We start from the raw sequence: 21,357 nt of genomic DNA on the forward strand, positions 1-21,357 counted from the left end.
ATTTCATAGAAAATCAGTTCCCTGATTGGGGCTGTTAATCTGGTCCAATCAGAGCATCCTGGCTGACTGACAGGAACAGGAGTGTCAGTGAATCTGACACTCTGAGAGCTCATTCTGAGGGAGCTGGATCAATGTCAAAAATTCTCCATGTGTAAATGAAGGGTGATTTGTTGAGGAGATACTGGCCTCTGAATATAGAGTGGAGACTTTAATGTTGTATCCAGAGGATAGCTACTCCAAATAACCTAGTTAGTGCAGCAGTACTATTTCGTTTCATTGTCATCTAACAGGGAATGCGTATTTCTTCCACACCCATGCTGCAGGGAGTATTGACTGTCACTTTGTCATTGGAGCTCCGTGCAGAAACCTTTTGAAATGCAATATAAAAGGTTTAAGCACATTGGCTTCTTTGGTTCGAGTTTCTGCCTGGTACATGCACCACATGACATAACCTTCAACAAAGCTACGTTGGGTTGTCAGTGAAAACAATAAGAGCCTTTATAGTGACAATGTGAATATTGGCATTCCTCCCAGCATGTACAGTCACACAGTACAAATGTACTGAATTCCTTAAAAGTGACCAACTTGCATAATTTCTCAAAGGCAGAACTTGCTGAACGAGTTTTACTGGAATGATCCAAAAACAATTTCAAAATTCGTTTGTATTTCTTCTTGTGCAAATGTACTGAGGAAGTTCATTCACAGGTCTACATTGCACCTATTGTTATATCAAGGTCTGGAATTTGATCCCAGGAACTCTTGATGTTGCAGAATTTTCCGTGACTGACACAGGAATGTGGAAAGTGCAGGTTTAACTTAAGTGAGATCAAGTTAAAGTTAAGCTGAACAATCTTTGTCAACAATTTTTTTACTCATGTCCTGAAGGTCTGATGCCTGACACGAAGACCTCTGCTTATGCATAAACGTATATAATAGTTTACAATTTATATAAATGACTTGGATGAAGGGACAGAGGTATAGTTGTCAGATCTGTTGATGACACAAAGACAGGTAGAAAAGTAAGTTGTGAAGAGGACATAAGGCCAGAGAAAGATATTGGTTAAGATTAAGGTTTATATAGAAAAAGCTTAAGTGAATGGGCAAAGAGCTCACAAATGGAGTAGAACATGGGAAAATATGTCCATTTTGGCAGGAAAACTAAAAGATAAACATATGTAAACGGTGAAAGATTGCAGAACTCTGATATGCAGAGGCTTTTGGATATCCTAGTGCATGAATTGCTTAGGAAAGTTTCATAGAATCATTTCACAGAATCATAGAATCCCTACAGCATGGAAGCTGACCATTCAGCCCATCAAGTCCATACTGACCCTCTGAACAGTATCCAACCTAGACCCACCCCCCTACCCTATCCCTGAAACCCAGCATTCCCAATGGCTAAACCACCTAACCTGCACATCTTTCGACTGTGGGAGAAAACCGGAGCACCAGAGCAAACCCATGCAGACAGGGGAGAGTGTTTTGAGTTGTGCAGACAGTTGCCCGAGGCTGAAATTGAACACAGGTCTCTGGCACTGTGGGGCAGCAGTGCTAACTTGGTGTCCTCCTCCACCATGCCATCATTTATCGTTGAGGAGATTTAATACAGGCAGTCCCTGAGTTTGAACTGGTTCTGTTCACAAATTTAGATACATAGGACCAACAGAAAGCTATTCAGCCCCGCATTTATAGCCTATCCCTAATTGCCCAGAGGGTAGTTAAGAGTCAACCACATCGCTGTGGGTCTGGAGTCTCATTTAGGCCAGACCAGGTAAGGATGGAAATTTCCTTCCTAATGTCATTAGTGAACTAGATTGGTTTTTCTAACAATTGACAATGGATTCACAGTCTTCATTAGACTCCTAATTCCAGACGTTTATTAAATTTAAATCTACTATCTGTGGTGGCAGGATTCAAACCTGGATCCCCAGGACATTACCTAGGTCTCTGGATTAGCAGTCTAGCAATAATCCCATTAGGCCATCACTTTGTGCGGGACTTTACAATAGCCTGTAGAAGTCCATAGAAACAACATCCAACGACTTACCTTGTATTTGTTCGCTAGTTGATTTGAATGCAAGTTGGAATACAATGCATGACAATGTAAAATAGACAAAGTACAAGGAAGTGGTTGTATTTTGGATCTTTAAAATTACACTCCTGTATAGGATTGTGTTTGTAAGTAAGGGCATTTGTAAATTAGACATTTGTAAATCAGAGACCCCTGTACATAAGTAGGGAGGTTGCACAATTTGACAGGAGTTGGTAAACTGGATGCAGGAATAGTTTCCCCTGGTAGACAGAGTCTAGAACAAGGGGTCACAGTCTCCAGATATGGGGTAGGCATTTAACTGAGATGAAGAGACAATTCTTCACTCAGAGGGTGGTGAACCTGTGGAATTCTCTATCACATGAAACATTAGTGGCCAAGTCACTGTTTAAAAATAAGTGGTCACCCATTTTAAACAGAGATGAGGTGAATTCTTTTTTCTGGGGGTTGCGAATCTTTGGAACTCTCTTCCTGGAAAGGTGGTAGGAACAAAATCCTTGAATTTCTTTTAAGGCAGAGGTAGATAGATTCTTGTTAAGCAAGAGGTGAAAGGTTATCAGGAATAGATAGTAATCTGGAGTTGAGGTTATAAACAGATCAGCCATGATCTAACTGAATGACTGAGCAAGCTCAAGGGGGCGATTGGCCTACTCCTGCTTCATGTGTGAATGTTGATTGGCTAATTGACCATAAAGCACATTACTACCATACAGAAGGAGGTCATTGACCCATCAAGTCAGTGCTTGTTCTCTGCAAGAACAATTCAACTAGTCCTGCCCCTCCACTATTTGCCAGTAGCCTTGCAATTTTTCTCTTCAAATAATTATTTAATTCTCTTTTGAAAGTCATAATCGAGGTATTCAAGTGGTGTTTAATCTTAAAAAGATTTTACAACAGTCATTTGAAAATATTTCACAATAGAGGCTAGTTTGAAAAGATTTCTCAGCTAGGGACTATTCACAGGCACACAATATTATGAAAAATCCATACTGATTAGCCATAATGTTAGCACGATAAGTCTAGCACGATAAGTCTCACTCTATAAAGAACCAGCAAAACTCACCACAAAGATTCCTGAAAGCTGTTCAAACAGCAACTGGTTCAGGTAATTTTCTAGGCATCTCTGTCTCGTCTGTAAATGAGGGCCGACCATCTGCCCTGGAATCTCTTGTGTCATTGGTGTCAACCCCAATACGATCTGCTATCTACAGAAACTGAGAAGGTGCTTACCAGTCCTATCCTTTTCTGATTCACATGGCATTAAGATGGTGGCGGAGTAGGGCTCCTAAGCCAGGGCACATTCGCACCGACCATTTTTTGTTTTCATTTTCTTTTCTATTTTTCTTTTCACTTACCTCTTGTCCTGAGCTTGGACTGCATAAGCAGTGGTGAGGAACCCCAGCGCAGACTTGAGTAGTCCCAGTGCGAACCTTGTGGCAGTGGCAATTGAGCCCAGCACGAATTTAACTGAGCCCCTACTTACTTTCCCGGGGAAAACACGGGACCTGGCATCAGAATATGGTTGCTCCATCAGTAAAGGGGACATCGGCAAGGTACACCCAGCAGTGTAAGATGGCGTCTGAGGAATAGCGACTTCGTTGTTGGTTGGTGCTGCTGCTGGCAGTGGCGGAAGGGCATCACAGCGACATCGACAAGGTGGGCCCAGTGGTGAGAGATGTGATTCTGACATTGGTGGGTCCACTGCAGACGGCTATGCGGTGGTGGTGGAGGAGAATCAGCCCAGCAGTGAAAGATGGCGCTTTATGAATGATGACTTCAATGTTGGTTGGGTCCGGTGTCGTTGGTGGCAAGGCAGTGGAGGAGGAATGGCGGTATAAATGTCATTGATGATGAGCTGGCTCAGGACTGATGGACGCTCTTTATCATTACAACCAATCAAGTATGATTACAACCAATGAAGAGCTTTCTCTGGATTTCAACTGACTTCAATTTTGCTTGCACTGCTTAGTGGCATCCTGAGTCAAACGCTGCTTTGATATAAAGGGCAGTCTCTCTCAGCTCCTGAGTCTGCTGTTTTGTCCTTATGGGATCCCAAGGATTGCTTCATGTGTTGGGGAGGTTGGTTAGCTCGAACGGGTGGTGAGTGATGCCAACAGCATGGATTCAATTCCCATACTGGTTCACTTTGCCATGGAGGACTCTCCTTCTCAATCTCCCCCCTCCTCTATGGTCTAGTAAGACTATGGCGACTTTACCTTTTACAGAAAAACCATTGTGGGATTCTATAAATACTGAAGAATAACTCTGCCATTAGCTGACTGTTGGTTAAAAACTGGGGACTGAATTCACTCACTTTGTGACCTTATTTAATTATGTATTTTATACCATTAAGACCATAAGATGTAGGAGCAGAATTAGGCCATCACGTCTGCTCCGCCAGTTGATCATGGTTTATATATTTCTCAGCCCCATTCTTCTGCTTTCTCCCTATAACTCTTGATCCCTTTAATAATCAAGAACCTATCTATCTCTGTCTTAAATACACTCAATGACTTGGTCTCCACAGCCTTCTGTGGCAATGAGTTCCCCAGATTCACCACCCTCTGGCTGAAGAACTTTCTCTTCATCTCAGCTCTAAAGGTCATCCCCTCATTTTGAGGCTGAGGCTTTAGGTCCTATTCTCTCCAGTGGAAACATCCTCTCCAAGTCCACTCTATCCAGGCCTGTCAGTATTCTGTATGTTTCAATGAGATCCCCCTATATCCTTTTAAATTCCAAAGAGTACAGACCCAGAGTCCTCCACTGCTCCTCATCAGACAAGTCCTTCATCCCTGGGAAACCTCTTCCAGAACCCTCCAAGGCCAGTACATTCATCCTTAGGTATGAGGCCCAAAACTGCTCACAATATTCCAAATGTCGTGTGACCAGAGCCTTATACAGTCTCAGCAGTACATCTCCGCTCTTGTATTCTAGGCCTCTTGAAATATATACTAACATTGTGTTTGCCTTCCTAACTGCCAAATGAACCTACATGTTAACCTTAAGAGAATTCTGAATTAGGAATCCCAAGTCCATTTAGAGTCAAAGAGTTGTACAGCATGGATGCAGACTCTTTGGCCCAATTTGTCCATGCCAACCAGATAGCCTAAATAAATCTAGTCCCATTTGCCAGCATTTGGCCCATATCTTCTCTAAACCCTTCCTATTCAAATACCTATCCAGATGCCTTTTAAATGTTGTAATTGTACCAGCCTCCAACACTTCTTCTGGCAGCTCATTCCATACATGCACCAGCCTATGTGTTAAAAAGTTTCCCCTTAGGTCCCTTTTAAATCCTTCCCGTCTCACCTTAAACCTATGCCCTCTAGTTTTGGACTCCCCCACCCTGGGGAAAAGACTTTGGCTATTCATCTCCTCGTGATTTTATAAACCTTTATAAGGTCATTCCCTCAGCCTCCGACACTCCTGGAAAAATAGCCCCAGCCTATTCAGCCTCTTCTTACGGCTCAAACCCTCCAAACCTGGCAACATCCTTCTAAATATTTTCCTAACCACTTCAAGTTTCACAATATCCTTCCTATAGCAGGGAGACCAGAATTGCACATGGTATTCCAAAAGTGGCCTAAACAACATCCTGTAAAGCCACAACATTACCTCCTAACTCCTGTACTCAACGCACTGAACAATAAAGAAAAGCATAGCAAATGCCTTCTTCAGTATCCATTTACCTGTGACTCCACTTTCAAGGAATTATGAACCTGCACTCCCCAGGACTTTACCATGAAGTCCTGCCCTATTTGCCTTTCCAAAATGCAGCACCTCACATTCCTTGGCCCATTGGCCCATCTGATCAAGGTCCCATTGTACAATGAGGTACCCTTCTTCGCTGTCCACTACACCTTCAATTTTGGTGTCACCTGCAAATTTACTAACCATACTTCCTGTGTTCACATCCAAGTCATTTATATAAATGACAAAAAGCAGTGGACCCAGCACCAATCCTTGTGGCACAGCGCTGGTCACAGGCCTCCAGTCTGAAAAGCAACCCTTCACCACCATCCTTTGTTTTCTACCTTCGAGCCAGTTCTGTATCCAAATGGCTAGTTCTCCCTGTATTCCATGTGATCTAACCTTGTTAACCAGTCTACCATGTGGAACGTTGTCCAACGTCTTACTGAAGTCCATATAGATCATGTCCACCGTTCTGTCCTCATCAGTCTGCTTTGTTACTTCTTCAAAAAACTCAATCAAGTTGGTGTGACATGATTTCCCATGCACAAAGTCATATTGACTATCCCTAATCAGTCCTTGCCTTTCCAAATACATGTAAATCCTGTCCCTCAGGATTTCTGCCAACAACTTGCCCACTACTAATGTCAGGCTCACTGGTCTATAGTTCATTTGTCTTACAGATTTCTGAAGTCTTTCCCTATTTAGAAAATAGTCTACATATCTATTCTTCTTACCAAAGTACATAATCTCACATTTTCCCAGATTGTATTCCATCTGCCACTTCTTTTCCCACTTTCCGAGTCTGTCCAAATCCTTCTGCAGCCTTCTTGCTTCCTCAACACTATGTGTTCCTCCATCTATCTTTGTGTCATGTGCAGACGTAGCAACAATGCCCTCACTTCCTTCATCCAGAATATTAATTTATAATATTCAAACATAGAACCCTGTGGAACTTCACTAGTCACCAGCTGCTAAAAGACCCCTTTATCTCTACTCCCTGCTTCTGCCAGTCAGCTAATCTTCTATCCATGCCAGTACCTTGCCCCAAACACCATTGGCTCTTATTTTATTTAGCAGCCTCCTTTGTGGCACCTTGTCAAAGGCATTCTGTAGAACCAAATAGATCACATCCACTGGTTCTTCTTTATCTAACTTGCTTCTTACCTCCTCAAAGGATTCTAACAGATTTTTCAGGCATAGCCTCCCCTTGACAATGCCATGCTGACCCCTCATCTCCTCAGCTATCTCCTTCAGAACTGAAGCAGGTACAATTACAATACTTAAATGACATTTCGACAAGTACACAGATATGAAATGTTTAGAGGGATATGGGCCAAACACAAGCAAACCTGGCTGGCATGGATGAGTTGGGCTGAAGGGCTTATTTCCGAGCTATAAATCTCTATGATTCTGGAGTGTATTCCATGTGGTCTGGGTGATATATCCAGCTTCAGACCTTTCAGCTTTCCTAGCACCTTCTCCTTAATGATGGCTACTACACCCACCTCTGCCCCTGACTCTCTTGAAGTTCTGATATGCTGCTGGTGTCTTCCACTGTGAAAACTGATGCCAAGTAACGAGTCAATTCCTCCACCATTTCTTTGTTCCCCATTATTATTTCTCAAGCTTCATTTTCCAGGGTCTAATATCCACTCTTGCCTCTCTATTACTTCTTAGATTTCTAAAAAAATACTCCTGTAATCTTCTTTTCTATTACAGGTAAGGGATTCTACAGGTAATGAAAAATAATCTATTTTTTGTTAGTGTGGGAATCCAGGAAGCAAAATTTTAAAACTAGAGCTAGGTTATCTATGTGTGAGATTATAACACATTTCACACAAAGTGTGGTGGAAATCTATTAATCTCTCTTGCAGTTTCTGTGATATTTTCAGGATTGATGGTTGAGTTTCTTTTATAAGATAAAGGTATCAATGAAGTATAGATCAGCTGTGATATAATTGAATGGCCAAACATATTTAATGTTCTCGATGTCTTTTGTTTTATTCATTCAGAAGATGTGAGCTTCACTGGGCCAGCATTTATTGCCCAACCTTAGTTGCCCTTGAGAGGGTGGTGGTGAGCTGCCTCCTTGAACACTGCAGTCCATTTGGTGTGGCTACACCCAGTGTGCTGTTAGGGTTGGAGTTCCAGGACTTCAATCCAATGACCTTGAAGGAACAGCAATATATTTCCAAGTCACGACAGCGAGGGGCTTGGAAATGAACTTGCAGGTGGTGGTGTTCCCTTATAGCTGCCCTTGTTTTTCTACATGGTGATGATCATGGATTTGGAAGGTATGGCTAAGGAGCCTTGGCAAATTTCTGCAGTGCACCTTGTAAAATTTACACACTGTTGTTACGGAGCTTCAGTGATAGAGGGAGGGAATGTTGTGGATGTAGTGCCAATCAAGTGGGCTGCTTTGTCCTAGATGATGTCAAGCTTCTTGAGTGATGCTGGAGCTGCAACCCATCCAGGTGAGTGGGTGGGGGGAACCATCACACACCTCTGACATGTGCCTTGTAGTTGGTGGACAGACTTTCAGGAATCAGGATATGTGTTACACGCTCCAGGATTCCTAGCCTCTGACCTATTTTTATTTATGACCAGTCAGTTCAGTTTCTGGTTAACGGTAAAACCCAAGATGTTAATAATGTGGGATTCAGCAATGATAAAGCTACTGAAAGTCACTCAGCAATGGTTAATTTCTCTTCTACTGGAAGAACAGAATATCTTTGTGTTATCCTCCAAGCCACTCGCCATCCTAATTTGGAAATATATCACCCTTCCTTCGCTGTTTCTGAGTCAAAATCACTTCCAAACAGCATTGTCAGCACATCTACATCTCACCACTATCTTCTCAAGACCTATTAGGGATGGATATTGAATTCTGACCTATCCAGCAAAGTCCAATCTCGATGAAACCATAATACGTAGAAGCTGAAGTAGGACATTTAGTTTATTCTTGAACTAATTTTTAAACATTCACAGATCCTGAATAATGTGTGTTATGATCCAGACTGTTGGCCTGAGGCAGGTAAAATCCTAGAGTGAAATCTGGCCTCTATGGTGGTCGGTTTCTGAACATATTCGTAAGAGCACTTTCAAGAAAAGAGCATTAAAGCTCCCTGAAGGGGAAATAAAACAAATAATTTTACACTAAATCAGAATTTTGTTAAATGGTCTTGTTACATATTTAAAGATTCAACCCTTTCATCTTCACAACAGCCTTACTGATACTCAAACCTCAGTGAAGGGTCACCCTGTTTTCACTTTAAAGTTCCTTGATCAGAGAGCAAAGCAGTACTTGGTTTTTTTCCCAGGAGACTTCTGCATTCGCTCAATGCTACCTCCTTAATCTTCATGTGACTCTTAAACAAACTGAGACAGCTCATTTACTCCTTGACATGTGTTCCTTAAGTACATGTTTTCAACAAACCTTTAGGATGACACCTTAAAATCTTTGGTTTTTGGAGCTTTTCTCTTCTAACTTCTCAGTCACTCAGGGCTTCTTTGCTCCTGCCCTAACTGTTATGGAGACTGCCAAAGTGAACTGCTGCTGGTACGTGCCTTTGCTCTCTGACTGACCTGCTTCTTGCTTTGAAATAAATATGCACACTTGTCAACAGAATCACGGAATTGTTGCAATGTAGAAGGAAGCCATTTTGCCCATTGTGTCTGTACCTGCTCTCTGAGCATTTTAACTTGGTACAAATCTCCTGCCTTTTCCCTGAAATCCTCCACACATTTCTATCTAAATAATCACTTATGCCCTCTTCAGTGACTCAATTGAATTTGCCTCAACCACACTTCCAGTGCATTTTGTTCTGTTTTCCTTTCTAAAAGGAAACCTATTTCTGTCTATGTCTCCCTGTGTCATCGGACATCTTGTTGCTAGACAATAATCCAAATACTTTTCCTCCCTCCACCCATGTCTTCTAAGTCACTGAACTATTCACCTCAAAAGTTTTTAAAGAATTTGTGTTAAGTGTAAGCAAAGTTCCAGATATCTGCAGGGCACTCAGAATAAATTCCAAAGTTAAACTAAAATTTCTTTCTGAACACAAACAATATAGAAATGTTGTTCAAGGAGGTGATGGCCTAACGGTATTATCGCTGGACTGTTAATGCAGAGACCCAGATAACGTTCTGGGGACCCAGGTTCGAATCTCGCCATGGCAGATGGTGGAATTTGAATTGAATAAAAAAAAAATCTAGAATTAAGAATCTAATGATGACCATGAATCCATTGTCAATTGCTGGGGGAAAAAGCCATCTGGTTCACTAATGTCCTTTAGGGAAGGAAACTGCCATCCTTACCTAGTCTGGCCTACATGTGACTCCAGGCCCACAGCAATGTGGTTGACTCTGAAGTGCCCTCTGGGCAATTAGGGATGGCCAATAAATGCTCCCTAGCCAGCGACACCCTTAATGAATTAAAAAAAAGCTAGATATTAAAGCAAACTTACAGCTACACATGGTTCTCACAACTTTACAATCAAAGTTTCCAATTAATAACAACATTACAAAACCTCTATAGAATAATCACATGTTTTTCAGGCAGCCAGGAACACCAAACTTATTGCAGCACTTTGCATCTGCAAAAACAGGCCAAGGCCAAGTTCTGAAGCCTGGCTTATATGAATGCATGATTTTATTGTCACGTGTATTTTCCAGTGAAAAAAACAGTGAAAAACTTTTCCACTGTTGCAGAAATCCATTGCCACTTTGAATAGTTTAAAAATAAGGATAAAGAGAGTCCATCAGTCCTGAGTCTGCTCATCATCAACGATGCCTTCACTGCCATCCCTCCTCGTTGTTGCTGGCAGGGCCAGATCCAAACAACGAAGAAGTCATTGATCTTCAGGCACCAAATTTCACTGCTGGGCCTACCTCACTGACATTGCCTCCACCAATATAGCACCGTTGATTCTGATGCCAGGTCCCGTGCTCGCCCCAGAAAAGTAAGTAGAGGCTCACTCACCACTGTCACAAGTCTGCAGTGGGCCCACTTGAGTCCATGCTGGGATTCCTTGCTGCCTCTGGTGCCATCCAAGCTCAGGACAAGAGGTAAGTGATGGAAAGGAAAAGAGGAAGAAACAAGAAAGGAGAAAAAAAATAGGTGGGAGTGAATGAGCCCTGGCTCGGGAGCCCTACTCCACCACCATCTTGATGATGTCACGTGAGCAAACTGGTCTCTGCCTAAGGATAAAAGTATAGAATTGGGCCATTGGCTAGGGAAATAAGACAATAAGATGTAAAAGCAGACATAGGCCATTCAGTCCATCAAGTCTGCTGTACCATTCAAATCAGATCATGGCTGTCCAGCTAATCTTCAGCCCCATTTTCCTGCTATTGGCCATAACTTTGATTTCCTTAAAGATTAAAAATCTATTTCAGCCTCGAATATACTTAATAACCCAGCCTCAACAGCCCTCCACAGTAGAGAACAGATTTACCATCCTCTGAGAAGATAAATTCCTCCTTATCTCTGTTTTAAATGTGTGACCCTTACTCTGAGTTTATAGCCTCTGGTCCCAGACTCTCTCGTGAGGGGAAATAACCTTTCCTGGTCAAGCCTCAAGAATCTTATATGTTTCAGTAAGGTCACCTCTCATTCTTGTATATTCCAATGAATACAGGTCCAAACTACTCAACCTCTCCTCACAAGACAGCCTCTCCATTCCTGGTATCAGCCTTGTGATTCTTTTCTGAACTGCATCCAATAGCAGTATATCATTCCTTAAACAAGGAGCTCAAACTGTTGACAGTATTCCAGCTGTGATCTGACTAGTATCTTCTATAGTTTTAGCAAACACCCCTACTTTTATATTCTATTTTCTTTGAAATAAAAGCCAACATTCCATTTGCCTTCCCTAATACCTGCTGAACTTGGATGCTAGCTTTTTGTGATTTATGGATGAAGACTCCCAAGTCCTTCTGTTTTGTAGCTTTCTGCAGTTTTTATTTCCATTTAAATAATATTCAGCTCCTCTAATCTTCTTGTCAAAGTGCATAACTTCATATTTACCCACATTATATTCCATCTGCCAACATTTTGCCCTCTTGCTCAGCACCACCTTCTCAAGAGCAATGAAGGATGGATAATAAATTCTGGCCAGCCAGTCATGCCTATTTCACGAGTAAATAAAAAACTTGCTTAACCTGTCTTTATTCTCATTTAAGCTTAGCACAGTTGTTTCCAACTCAGGTTTCTATCTCTCAAGCTGATTACTAAGTTCCACTATGTTAAACAACAAATAATTAATGTTCATCGACCAGGTTTTTGTGATTTTTGTGTGAATGTTATATGTAGATGACAGCAGGCTTTATGTTGTCCTTCAGCGTGGTAGCATAGGACAGTCATAGAATTGCTGGGCAATGAGAAACAATTATTATGGGAAGTAAGCAACAGAAATTGGAAATTACACCTGAAGAAGTTACCCTCCTCCCTCCGGGAGCCTTTCTGCTCCTATGATGCTGCTTGGCCTGCTGTGTTCATCCAGCTCTGCACCTTGTTGTCTCGGATTCTCCAGCATCTGCAGTTCCTACTATCTTGGAAATTACTGTGCCTACTGATAATTTTATTCAACCTGTTTGGGTGCCTTGCAACACATCTAGGGAACAGGTGTGCCTTGAACTTGGGTCTTCTGGCTCAGAGGTAGGGACACTGCTACTGCACCACAAGAGCACCCTTGCTGTGTCTATATTCAGGTGCAGAACACCTGTTGTCTTTCACACCCTCAGAATATCCGTAGCATGTTTGAAACCATTGAGTTTCTTGAATGTCCATGTGCTAACGCTGGTTTCATCATCTTAATGAAAAAATGAGTGCTGCTGAGCTGAGCTATGCTTGATATGCTCTGTTTAGTTTCTTTTTGGTTCTTTATATGCTCAAACAAGTTGTTGTTAGGAAGGAGGATGTGCTAGAAATCTTGAAAAACATGAGGATAGATAAGTCCCCTGGGCCAGACGGGATATACCCAAGGTTACTACGGGAAGCGAGGGAAGAGATTGGTGCTCCTTTGGCAATGATCTTTGCGTCCTCACTGTCCACTGGAGTAGTGTGCCAGAAGATTGGAGGGTGGCAAATGTCACTCCCTTGTTCAAGAAAGGGAATAAAGATAATCCTGGAAATTACAGACCAGTCGGTCTTACTTCTGTGGTAGGCAAATTATTGGAGAGGATTCTGAGAGATAGTATTTATGATTATTTGGAAAAGCACAGTTTGATTAGAAATAGTCAGCATGGCTTTGTGAGGGGCAAGCCATGTCTCACAAGCCTTATTGAATTCTTTGAGGATTTGACAAAGCACATCGATGAAGGTAGAGCAGTGGATGTGGTGTATATGGATATTAGCAAGACATTCAAATTGGTTCCACATGGTAGGCTCATTCAGAAAGTAAGGAGGCATGGGATTCAGGGAAATTTGGCTGTCTGGATATAAAACTGGCTGTCCAATAGAAGACAGAGGGTGGTAGTAGATGGAAAGTCTTTAGCCTGGAGCTCAGTGACCAGTGGTGTTCCGCAGGGATGTGTTCTGGGACCTCTGCTCTTTGTGATCTTTATAAATGACTTAGATGAGGAAGTGGAAGGGTGGGTTAGTAAGTTTGCCGATGACACGAAGGTTGGTGGAGTTGTGGACAGCGTGGAGGGCTGTTGTAGGTTGCAGTGGAACATGGACAGGATGTAGAGCTGGGCAAAGAAGTGACAGATGGAATTTAACCCAGAAAAATACGAAGTGATTCATTTTGGAAGGTCGAATTTGAATGCAGAATACAGGGTTAATGGCAGGATTCTTGGCAGTGTGGAGGAACAGAGGGATCTTGGGGTCCACGTCCATAGATCCCTCAAAGTTGCTACACAAGTTGATAGGGTTCTAAAGAAGGTGTATGGTGTGTTGGCTTTCATTGGCAGGGGAATTGAGTTTAAGAGCCGTGAGGTTATGCTGCAGCTCTATAAAACTCTGGTTTGACCACACTTGGAATATTGTGTTCGGTTCTGGTCACCTCATTACAGGAAAGATGTGGAAGCTTTAGAGAGGGTGCAGAGGAGATTTACCTGGATGCTGCCTGGACTGGAGGGCAGGTCTTATGAGGAAAGGTTGAGGGAACTAGGGCTTTTTTCATTGTAGCGAAGAAGGATGAGAGGTGACTTGATAGAGGTTTACAAGATGATGAGAGGCACAGATAGAGTGGATAGTCAGAGACTTTTTCCCAGGGCGGAAATGACTATCACGAGGGGGCATAATTTTAAGGTGATTGGAGGGAAGGTATAGGGGAGATGTCAGAGGTAGGTTCTTCACACAGAGAGTGGTGGGCATGTGGAATGCGATGCCGGCCGTGGTAGTGGAGTCTGATCGTTTAGAGGCTTTTAAGCGACTCTTGGATAGGCACATGGAGGATAGTAAAATGTAGGGTATGCAGGGTAGATTGATCTTAGTAGGATTATAGGTTGGCACAACATCGGGGGCCGAAGGGCCTGTACTGTGCTGTACTGTTCTATGTTCTTTTATTCCCTTCACAAACACTCCTTAAAGTAACTGTTAGAAACTGCCAAACATAGTTAATTGTGGAGTGAGGGAGAATGCAATTTCTCCAACATCTGTAGCACTATAGTGCCTGTTCACTCATGTTCATTGAGACTCCAGTTCTCCATTTCCCTCTCCTTTATTCTCAGAATCTGTCAGAAGAGTCCTTCCAGTGTGGTAGCTGACCCAAACTGGAGGTATATGCATGGTAGATCTGCATCAGGGGGCCTGGCAGGCTTTCACAGTGGTTCAATTCCAAATGAGCCTTGGGCCTCTGGCATACTCTAAAGGTTATCTGGCCAGAGAATGCACCTAAATCAACTTCCATTCCAATTCCTTCACATAAGGAATGGAAAAATTTGAATGCAAAGGGGTAAAGAGATGTTTCATTTTCTATCAAAGATGGATGTTACTGTCATTGTAGAAATTCACGTATTTTAGCAAGCTAATACTCACCTGAAAGGTTAAGCCAGCTTTTCTATTTTGAAGGGGCCAATATATTTATCTGTATTTCTGGTACTTTATGTTTTTAAAATCAAAAAATACCAAAAGTGATTTTTTAAAACAAGCCATCATGGACATAAGCTGAGAAACTGGTGGTATAGAAATTGGAGCAAATCTAAAAACTAAAGTAAAATAATTTGGTGAAAGGTTAAATTTAATAAGCAGCAATGAAGCCAAGAAAGAAAATTTAATCTGGTAAGAAGGGAGTGAAAGGTTGTTTTTCAGTGTCAGGATAAAGTATTGATTTTCACCTTTCTAAAGTCACAGTAACATTTTGTTTACCTTCAATAACTTATTAAAGGGAAGCCAGGTGACTTGGAGAGTACATAGGTGCAGGAAGTAGAACAAAGTTTTACTTACTATGGAAAGCATATTATAAAATCTTTTAAAGGAATTTTTTTCTTGAAATAATCATTAATAGAATTGAAATGTCCAAGGTAAAGTGAATATGTTTGCTTTGATAGTCCAAATAGTTGGTATCATTATTAACGTAAGATCTGCAATTCTGGGAGTTTCCTTTTAGTGTAATGTCTGACATCATTAATATCTTCCAGCGAATCAAGAGACAGGGAGGTGGGTATTGGAGGGGGTGAACATTTGCCACAAGGTTAGCTATAAAACTCATCAACTTTAAATTGCAGCCATTTGAATATCTTTGTATAGAAGTATTCAAGGCTTTCCTGAATAAGCTGTTGTGTGAAGGAACTGAAAGTTCTTTTCCTTTTTAATTGTTCACTGCACCATGTTTAGGCTGTTTCTGCTGCTCCCTGTGATTTTGGCTGCTCTAAAGCAGGCAGCTTCACAGGGAAATGGATCTCTTTTCATCTCTAAAGAAGAAGTCTTCAGGAGAGTGGTGGATCTCCTAGTCCCAGGAGAAGACATTTTGAGCGAGGCGGCTGTCACTTCTTTAATACATATCTTAGGGAACCGTGTGCAGTGTTCTGAGGTGTCGTGTGAAGAGGTAATTGCAAGGCTTTCTGATTATTACATTTAGGGAACAAACTCCACTGCAGACTGTTGGTGCCATCTGAAGGTGATTTTAAGCAGTAACTCATTTTGCTGGTTCATTTTATATTGCAACATATGATAGACACCAGTAGGATAATCAAACTGTGTGGTATTGTATAACAATGAGTTAAGATATTGCAACTTTAAATTTCTATCTTTAAGTTTATATATATACATATATGTAAATGCATATATATTTGGTCAATGGAAATTGTTCAGCTGTAACAAGATGAACAAGAAATTATGAATATCTTTTATTTTAGAAAACTTTATTTCTTCAAATTTGTGCATGTTCTATCGCCACTATTCAAAATGATCTTAGTTAATCAGCAAGTTGCCACCTTTTGTTAAGTTCATTTTTAGAAATATTGGCAATGTATTATGTTGATCCATAACTGGAGGTTATTTTTCACAGATCAGATGTGGACTAACATCTGAGAAATAACAGCATTGCACAAGAGGACATTTTAAAAAATAACATGAGAAAGAATTATGATTATTGCATTTTACTAAGAAAGAAATTTTGGTAACTTAATTCGAACAACGCAGTGGAAACAAATCCACTCATACCACAATAATGCAAAGTACTCACCACATATCAACTAGAAAGATGACTGGGGGTCAACAGAAAATCAAGAAATATTATGGTAGGGAGAACTTTTGCAGGCTAAAGAAGGGCAAGGAACTATCACTCAGCTCTGGGAGATCTGAGTAAAGGAAAAGAACAAACATGTAAAGCCACCTAGGAGCAGTGAACAATCAAGGAAAGAGTGATAATAGTCTGAGTTGTAAAGTAGAAAATACAACAGCCAAAATACACAGAGCAATTTCCCTCGAACAACAATATTTAAAAAAGCATCTAAATTGTGTCTAGTGATGTTCCTTGAGGGTAAATATTGGCCATGACACCATGGAAAGGTCCCCTTCTTGGCTTTGAAATAGTGCCATCAGTTCTCTGACATCCATCTCAATAGAGAGGTGGGGTTTCTGTTTTGATATTGCATCTCCAAAAGTGCAGCGCTCTCTCAGTATTACACTAGAGCTCAGCCTTGATTTTTGTGCTTAAACCTTGAATCCAAAATCTTGTGATTCAGAAGCAAATGTGCTAACTGAGCCACGATTGACAGTGAAATATCCTCAAGGATGTTCAAAAATTTAATTTATTTTTCAGATATAGTTCATTCAGATTACATGATGCAAAGTTAGAATATACTTTGTTTGCAATAAGTCAGGACGATCAGCCAAAATCATAGAAGCCTTCAGGAATCAGTCAAGAACATAACTGGCTGTTTAAACAGCAACTAAAAATACTGAAAACAAACCACACAAACAATCTGTTTGTGATTATTACCACGGCTAAAGTTACTGATTGCCTAGCATGAGAGAAAGGAAGGGAAACTAATATCCCTCAGTTTACCATAATTCAAAAGCCCTATTAAACAAAACTCGTTGAGTAAAGATTAGAATGTATTAACATTCCACAGATGAAGCTCGTAACAGTGACTTCGTAATTATCCTTTACTCTCATAGGCAGTGAAAGACTTTTTTCTTACTTAGATTAGCAACTGCTGTATTTATCAGATCAAATCTCCATTGTGACATTATTCTTCAGAGATTATAGAGTGTGAAAGGACCTCACAGGTCGTTTCCTATTCAATCTAGAAGTCTATGGTTAAATTATTGAAAATTATGGGGAAGTAGGGGTGAGGTGGGTATTTGTTTATTTACCTATGATGGACCCTTTGTACTTTGGGGGTGAACTCAGGCCTGGATGGGAACATGGTGGGCAAGGTACCTGACCGATATTATGTGCCCCACCCAACTGAAAACACACCTGGATGTGTTGTAATATCCAGTCTAAGTAAGAAGGCTTTTACACTGCCATGGCCCATCTTGTTTCTAAATATTGCTGTCTTTTTATGCATGAACAGCTTCAACTGGGACAAACAGACTTGTCTCGGTCTAACCTGCTCCTAACTTGTCAATTCCCTTCCTTATCTTGAAATGCAAAGAAAATAAATCAAACTACACATGGTTATTTCCTCATAACTGAAATTGTTGGTATTTGTAATTATCCTTTCTTGCGTCCTTTCATGTCAAACTAATTTGTTTAACCATGAGTTGTGTTTATATAGCACCTTTAAGCGTAATGACATGTCACCATTGACCAGAAACTTAACTGGACTAGTCATGTCATAACAATGACTGCAAGGTCGGACTGGAAATTTCTGACATTATCATATTTATTCTCTTTTGGGAGGTGGACATCACAAAAACTTGTCTGATATTTTACAGGACAATATTTTCATTTATTCATAGGATGTGGGCATCACTGGATAACCCAGCATTTATTGCCCATATATAATTGCCCAGCAGGCAGTTAAGTGTTAACTACATTTCTATGGGACAGAAGTCACATGTAGGCTAGACCACATAGGATGGCTCATTTCCGTCCCTGAAAGACAATAGTGAAGCATTTATGATAATCAACAGTGGTTACATAACACAGAATCTTATATGGGCCTGAACAACAATGGGCAATGGTGAAAAAAACACAAGATTAATCTCATAGTCATCATTAGGCAAGTTTTTCTATTAAAATTTTGAATTGAGTTGAATCTTATAGCATTCTGTACAATGGGAAACTTGGGAGAATTGAATAAGAAATCAGGCAAGGCCTTTTCTCAACATCAGGAGCAACTTGAGACAACAAGGTGCAGAGCTGGACGAACACAGCAGGCCAAGCAGCATCATAGGAGCAGAAAGGCTGACGTTTTGGGCCTAGACCCTTCATCAGAAAAAGGGTCTAGGCCCGAAACATCAGCCTTTCTGCTCCTATGATGCTGCTTGGCCTGCTGTGTTCATCCAGCTCTGCACCTTGTTGTCTCGGATTCTCCAGCATCTGCAGTTCCTACTATCTCTGATCAGGAGCAACTCGTTGCATTTACAAACAGCATTTGGGGGTGGACGTAGGGGGAGAATCGAGACAAGATTTTTTTTTAAGGAGCATGAATTGCCTATTAATGATGATTATTGCTTGTCAGTTTCATTCACTGCAAATCTTGCCTCATTAATGTGCAGCTTTCTATCCTACCACCTGTTGCTTACACCTCTGGACTTGGACACCCAGCATCACCATCTCAGTATATGCTCCATGGCACATGCCACAGCTGCTGACTCAGACATGACTTCCGAACTCTGCAAACTCAGCAGTTAACGAGGCATGTTTGGACAACAGCATAAGAAAACTCACTAGGCCTTATTGAAAGAAACCCTCTATGCAACTCGATAAAAGTGACTCTTAGTCAAAAACACGTATGATTCAGCCTGATGACTTCAATTCTGGCATGTTGAGATTTTAACCATTGTCCCCAGAACTTTAGCCTGGAGCCTTGGATTACTCATGGAATGACATTACCTCTTCCCCTTTGATTTAGGGTCAATTATATTGCTGTGCAACTGATGTCATGGCAGATTTCCTTCGCTAAAGTACATTAGTGAAGATCAATATTTCTGGGACTAGCTTTCAATTGCAGATTTTATTCACTGAAATTAAATTCCACCAGCTGCCATGGTGGACTTTGAATTCAGGTCCCCAGAGCATTAATCAAGGCCACATGAGCACTAGTCCAATGACATCATCATGATCTCCCTCTACTTCCCAAAGCCTGACCCACCTACGTGGCCCAAGTTAGGAGTGTGACAGAATACTGCCACTAGTCTGAAAGACTGCAATTCTAACAGCACTCAAAGCTCAACACCATCCAAGACAAAGGAGCCTTCACCGGCTGTACCATGTACAAAATGCTCTGCAGCAATTCACAAGGCTCATTTGGCAGCACCTTCGAAACCCATGACCTCTACCAACTAGAAGGAAATGTGGTAGCAAGTATTTGGGAATGCTGTCTCCTTCACGTTCCCGTCCGAGTACAAAACATCCTGACTTTGAACAATTCTAATGTTCCATCACTTCAAAATGCTGGAATGCCCTCGTTAACAGCACTGCAGGTGTACAATATCTACACAGGATGGACTGAAATTGTCATAAAGTTGACTCGCTATCATATTCTCAAGGACGGTAAATGCTTACCTATTGTCAGTAATCCTATTGCTATGGTCCTATTGCCCAATCACATAAACAAATGAACAGAAACTGTTGACTTCTGAGTCATAAAATACAGCTTTTCTTTATCTTGGTATCAATCTTTGATCTATTAAGCACCTGTGAATTGGGACTTTGTTATTTTTAAATGCTTTATAGAAGTACAGAAATTATTGTTGAATCTCCCTAATGGGTAGACATGAAAAATATAAATACTGTGTAAGGCTCTAATAATGGTCTATATCATCTCTGGCTATGGGGAGCCGATAGCCTAGTGGTATTATTGCTGGACTGTTGACCCAGATAATGTCTGGGGACCCGGATTCAAATCCCACCAGGGCAGATGGTGGAGTTTGAATTGAACAAAAATATCCAGAACTAAGAGTCTAATGATGACCATGAGCTGATTATCGGGGAAAACCCCATCCTAGTATCCTTTAGGGAAGGAAACTGCAATCCTTACCTGGTCTGGCCTACATGTGACTCCAGACCCACAGCAATGTGGTTGATTTTGAACTGCCCTCTGGGCAATTAGTGATGGGCAATAAATGCTGCCTCATAAGCAACACCCTCATCCTGTCAATGAATAAAGAAAAAGAAATCCTTAATTTTTCATATATTTTCTGTATAAGTCGACACTAATATTTGGACAAAAGACCTGAAGTCTTTCTTCTGAGAACCCACTTGTCACTTTTCCCCCTCTGTTTTGTTGCTTCCCTAACCAGTACGATCACTTGCACCATCCTGCCGAATTTTCCCACTCCTCAATTTCCCGCTCAACTCTCTCAATCGTCACTTTCATACCCCTTGACTCTCCCACCACTGTTTTTGTGACTCTCTCTCATTTTTCACCTTCCTGCCCAACTCTCCCGGTCGCCAGAGCCATGCCTGACTTCTCCACTCTCTAGTTCCATGGCTGACTCTCCCACTTGCTCCTTTCAAACTTGAATTTGCCACTTGCACTCCGCTCTCTGACTTTCCTGCTGGCTGATTCTATGCCCAACTCTCCCATTTGCCACTTCCCTGTCTGACTCCCCTGCTCATCCCTTCCCTGCCCAATTTTCCCACCCGCACTCTTCCAAAATCCTGGGTAATTCAAAAAAGAAGAAAAAAAGGCTTGAATACATTCATTTTGTTTGCAGTGAATAGATCACTGTGTATGAATTTTTCTAGTTTCTGGCAATTTTAAATGAACCATGTTATGGGCTCGACTAATTATCTTAAATTAGTTGTTAGTTTAGCTATTAGTGTTCTCAGGATAGTTCAGCAAGTGCTGCTCAATCACAGAATTATATCAAACAGCAAGCATTTTGTTTGGGTTTAGTGAGCATGGGCTGGTTCACCATGAACTTCTTCCTACTTTCTGCCACTATGCTGGCTATTACAAACAACTGCAAGAACGTACTGTTTGAATTGATCAGCCAATCATTTGGATGTATGTATCTGGCTCCCTTCTGCAAAGACAGAAAGCAG

At 41.3% G+C, this 21,357-nt stretch overlaps 1 protein-coding gene across 3 annotated transcripts in view; it reads left to right on the forward strand.

Annotated features, from left to right (window-relative positions):
• Nucleotides 1-15,442: 15,442 nt before the first annotated feature.
• Nucleotides 15,443-21,357, forward strand: part of LOC109937349 (zinc transporter ZIP4) — a 57,172-nt gene continuing 51,257 nt past the window's right edge. For all 3 annotated transcript variants that reach the window (XM_020535954.2, XM_048611886.1, XM_048611893.1), the window contains exon 1: nucleotides 15,443-15,735. In XM_020535954.2, the coding sequence (XP_020391543.2) occupies nucleotides 15,517-15,735 (219 nt within the window). In that variant the 5' untranslated portion in view covers nucleotides 15,443-15,516. The remainder of the gene's footprint in view (nucleotides 15,736-21,357) is intronic.

This window comes from Rhincodon typus, chromosome 2, assembly GCF_021869965.1.
Source record: "Rhincodon typus isolate 14 chromosome 2, sRhiTyp1.1, whole genome shotgun sequence".
In the NCBI taxonomy this organism is placed as follows: domain Eukaryota; kingdom Metazoa; phylum Chordata; class Chondrichthyes; order Orectolobiformes; family Rhincodontidae; genus Rhincodon; species Rhincodon typus.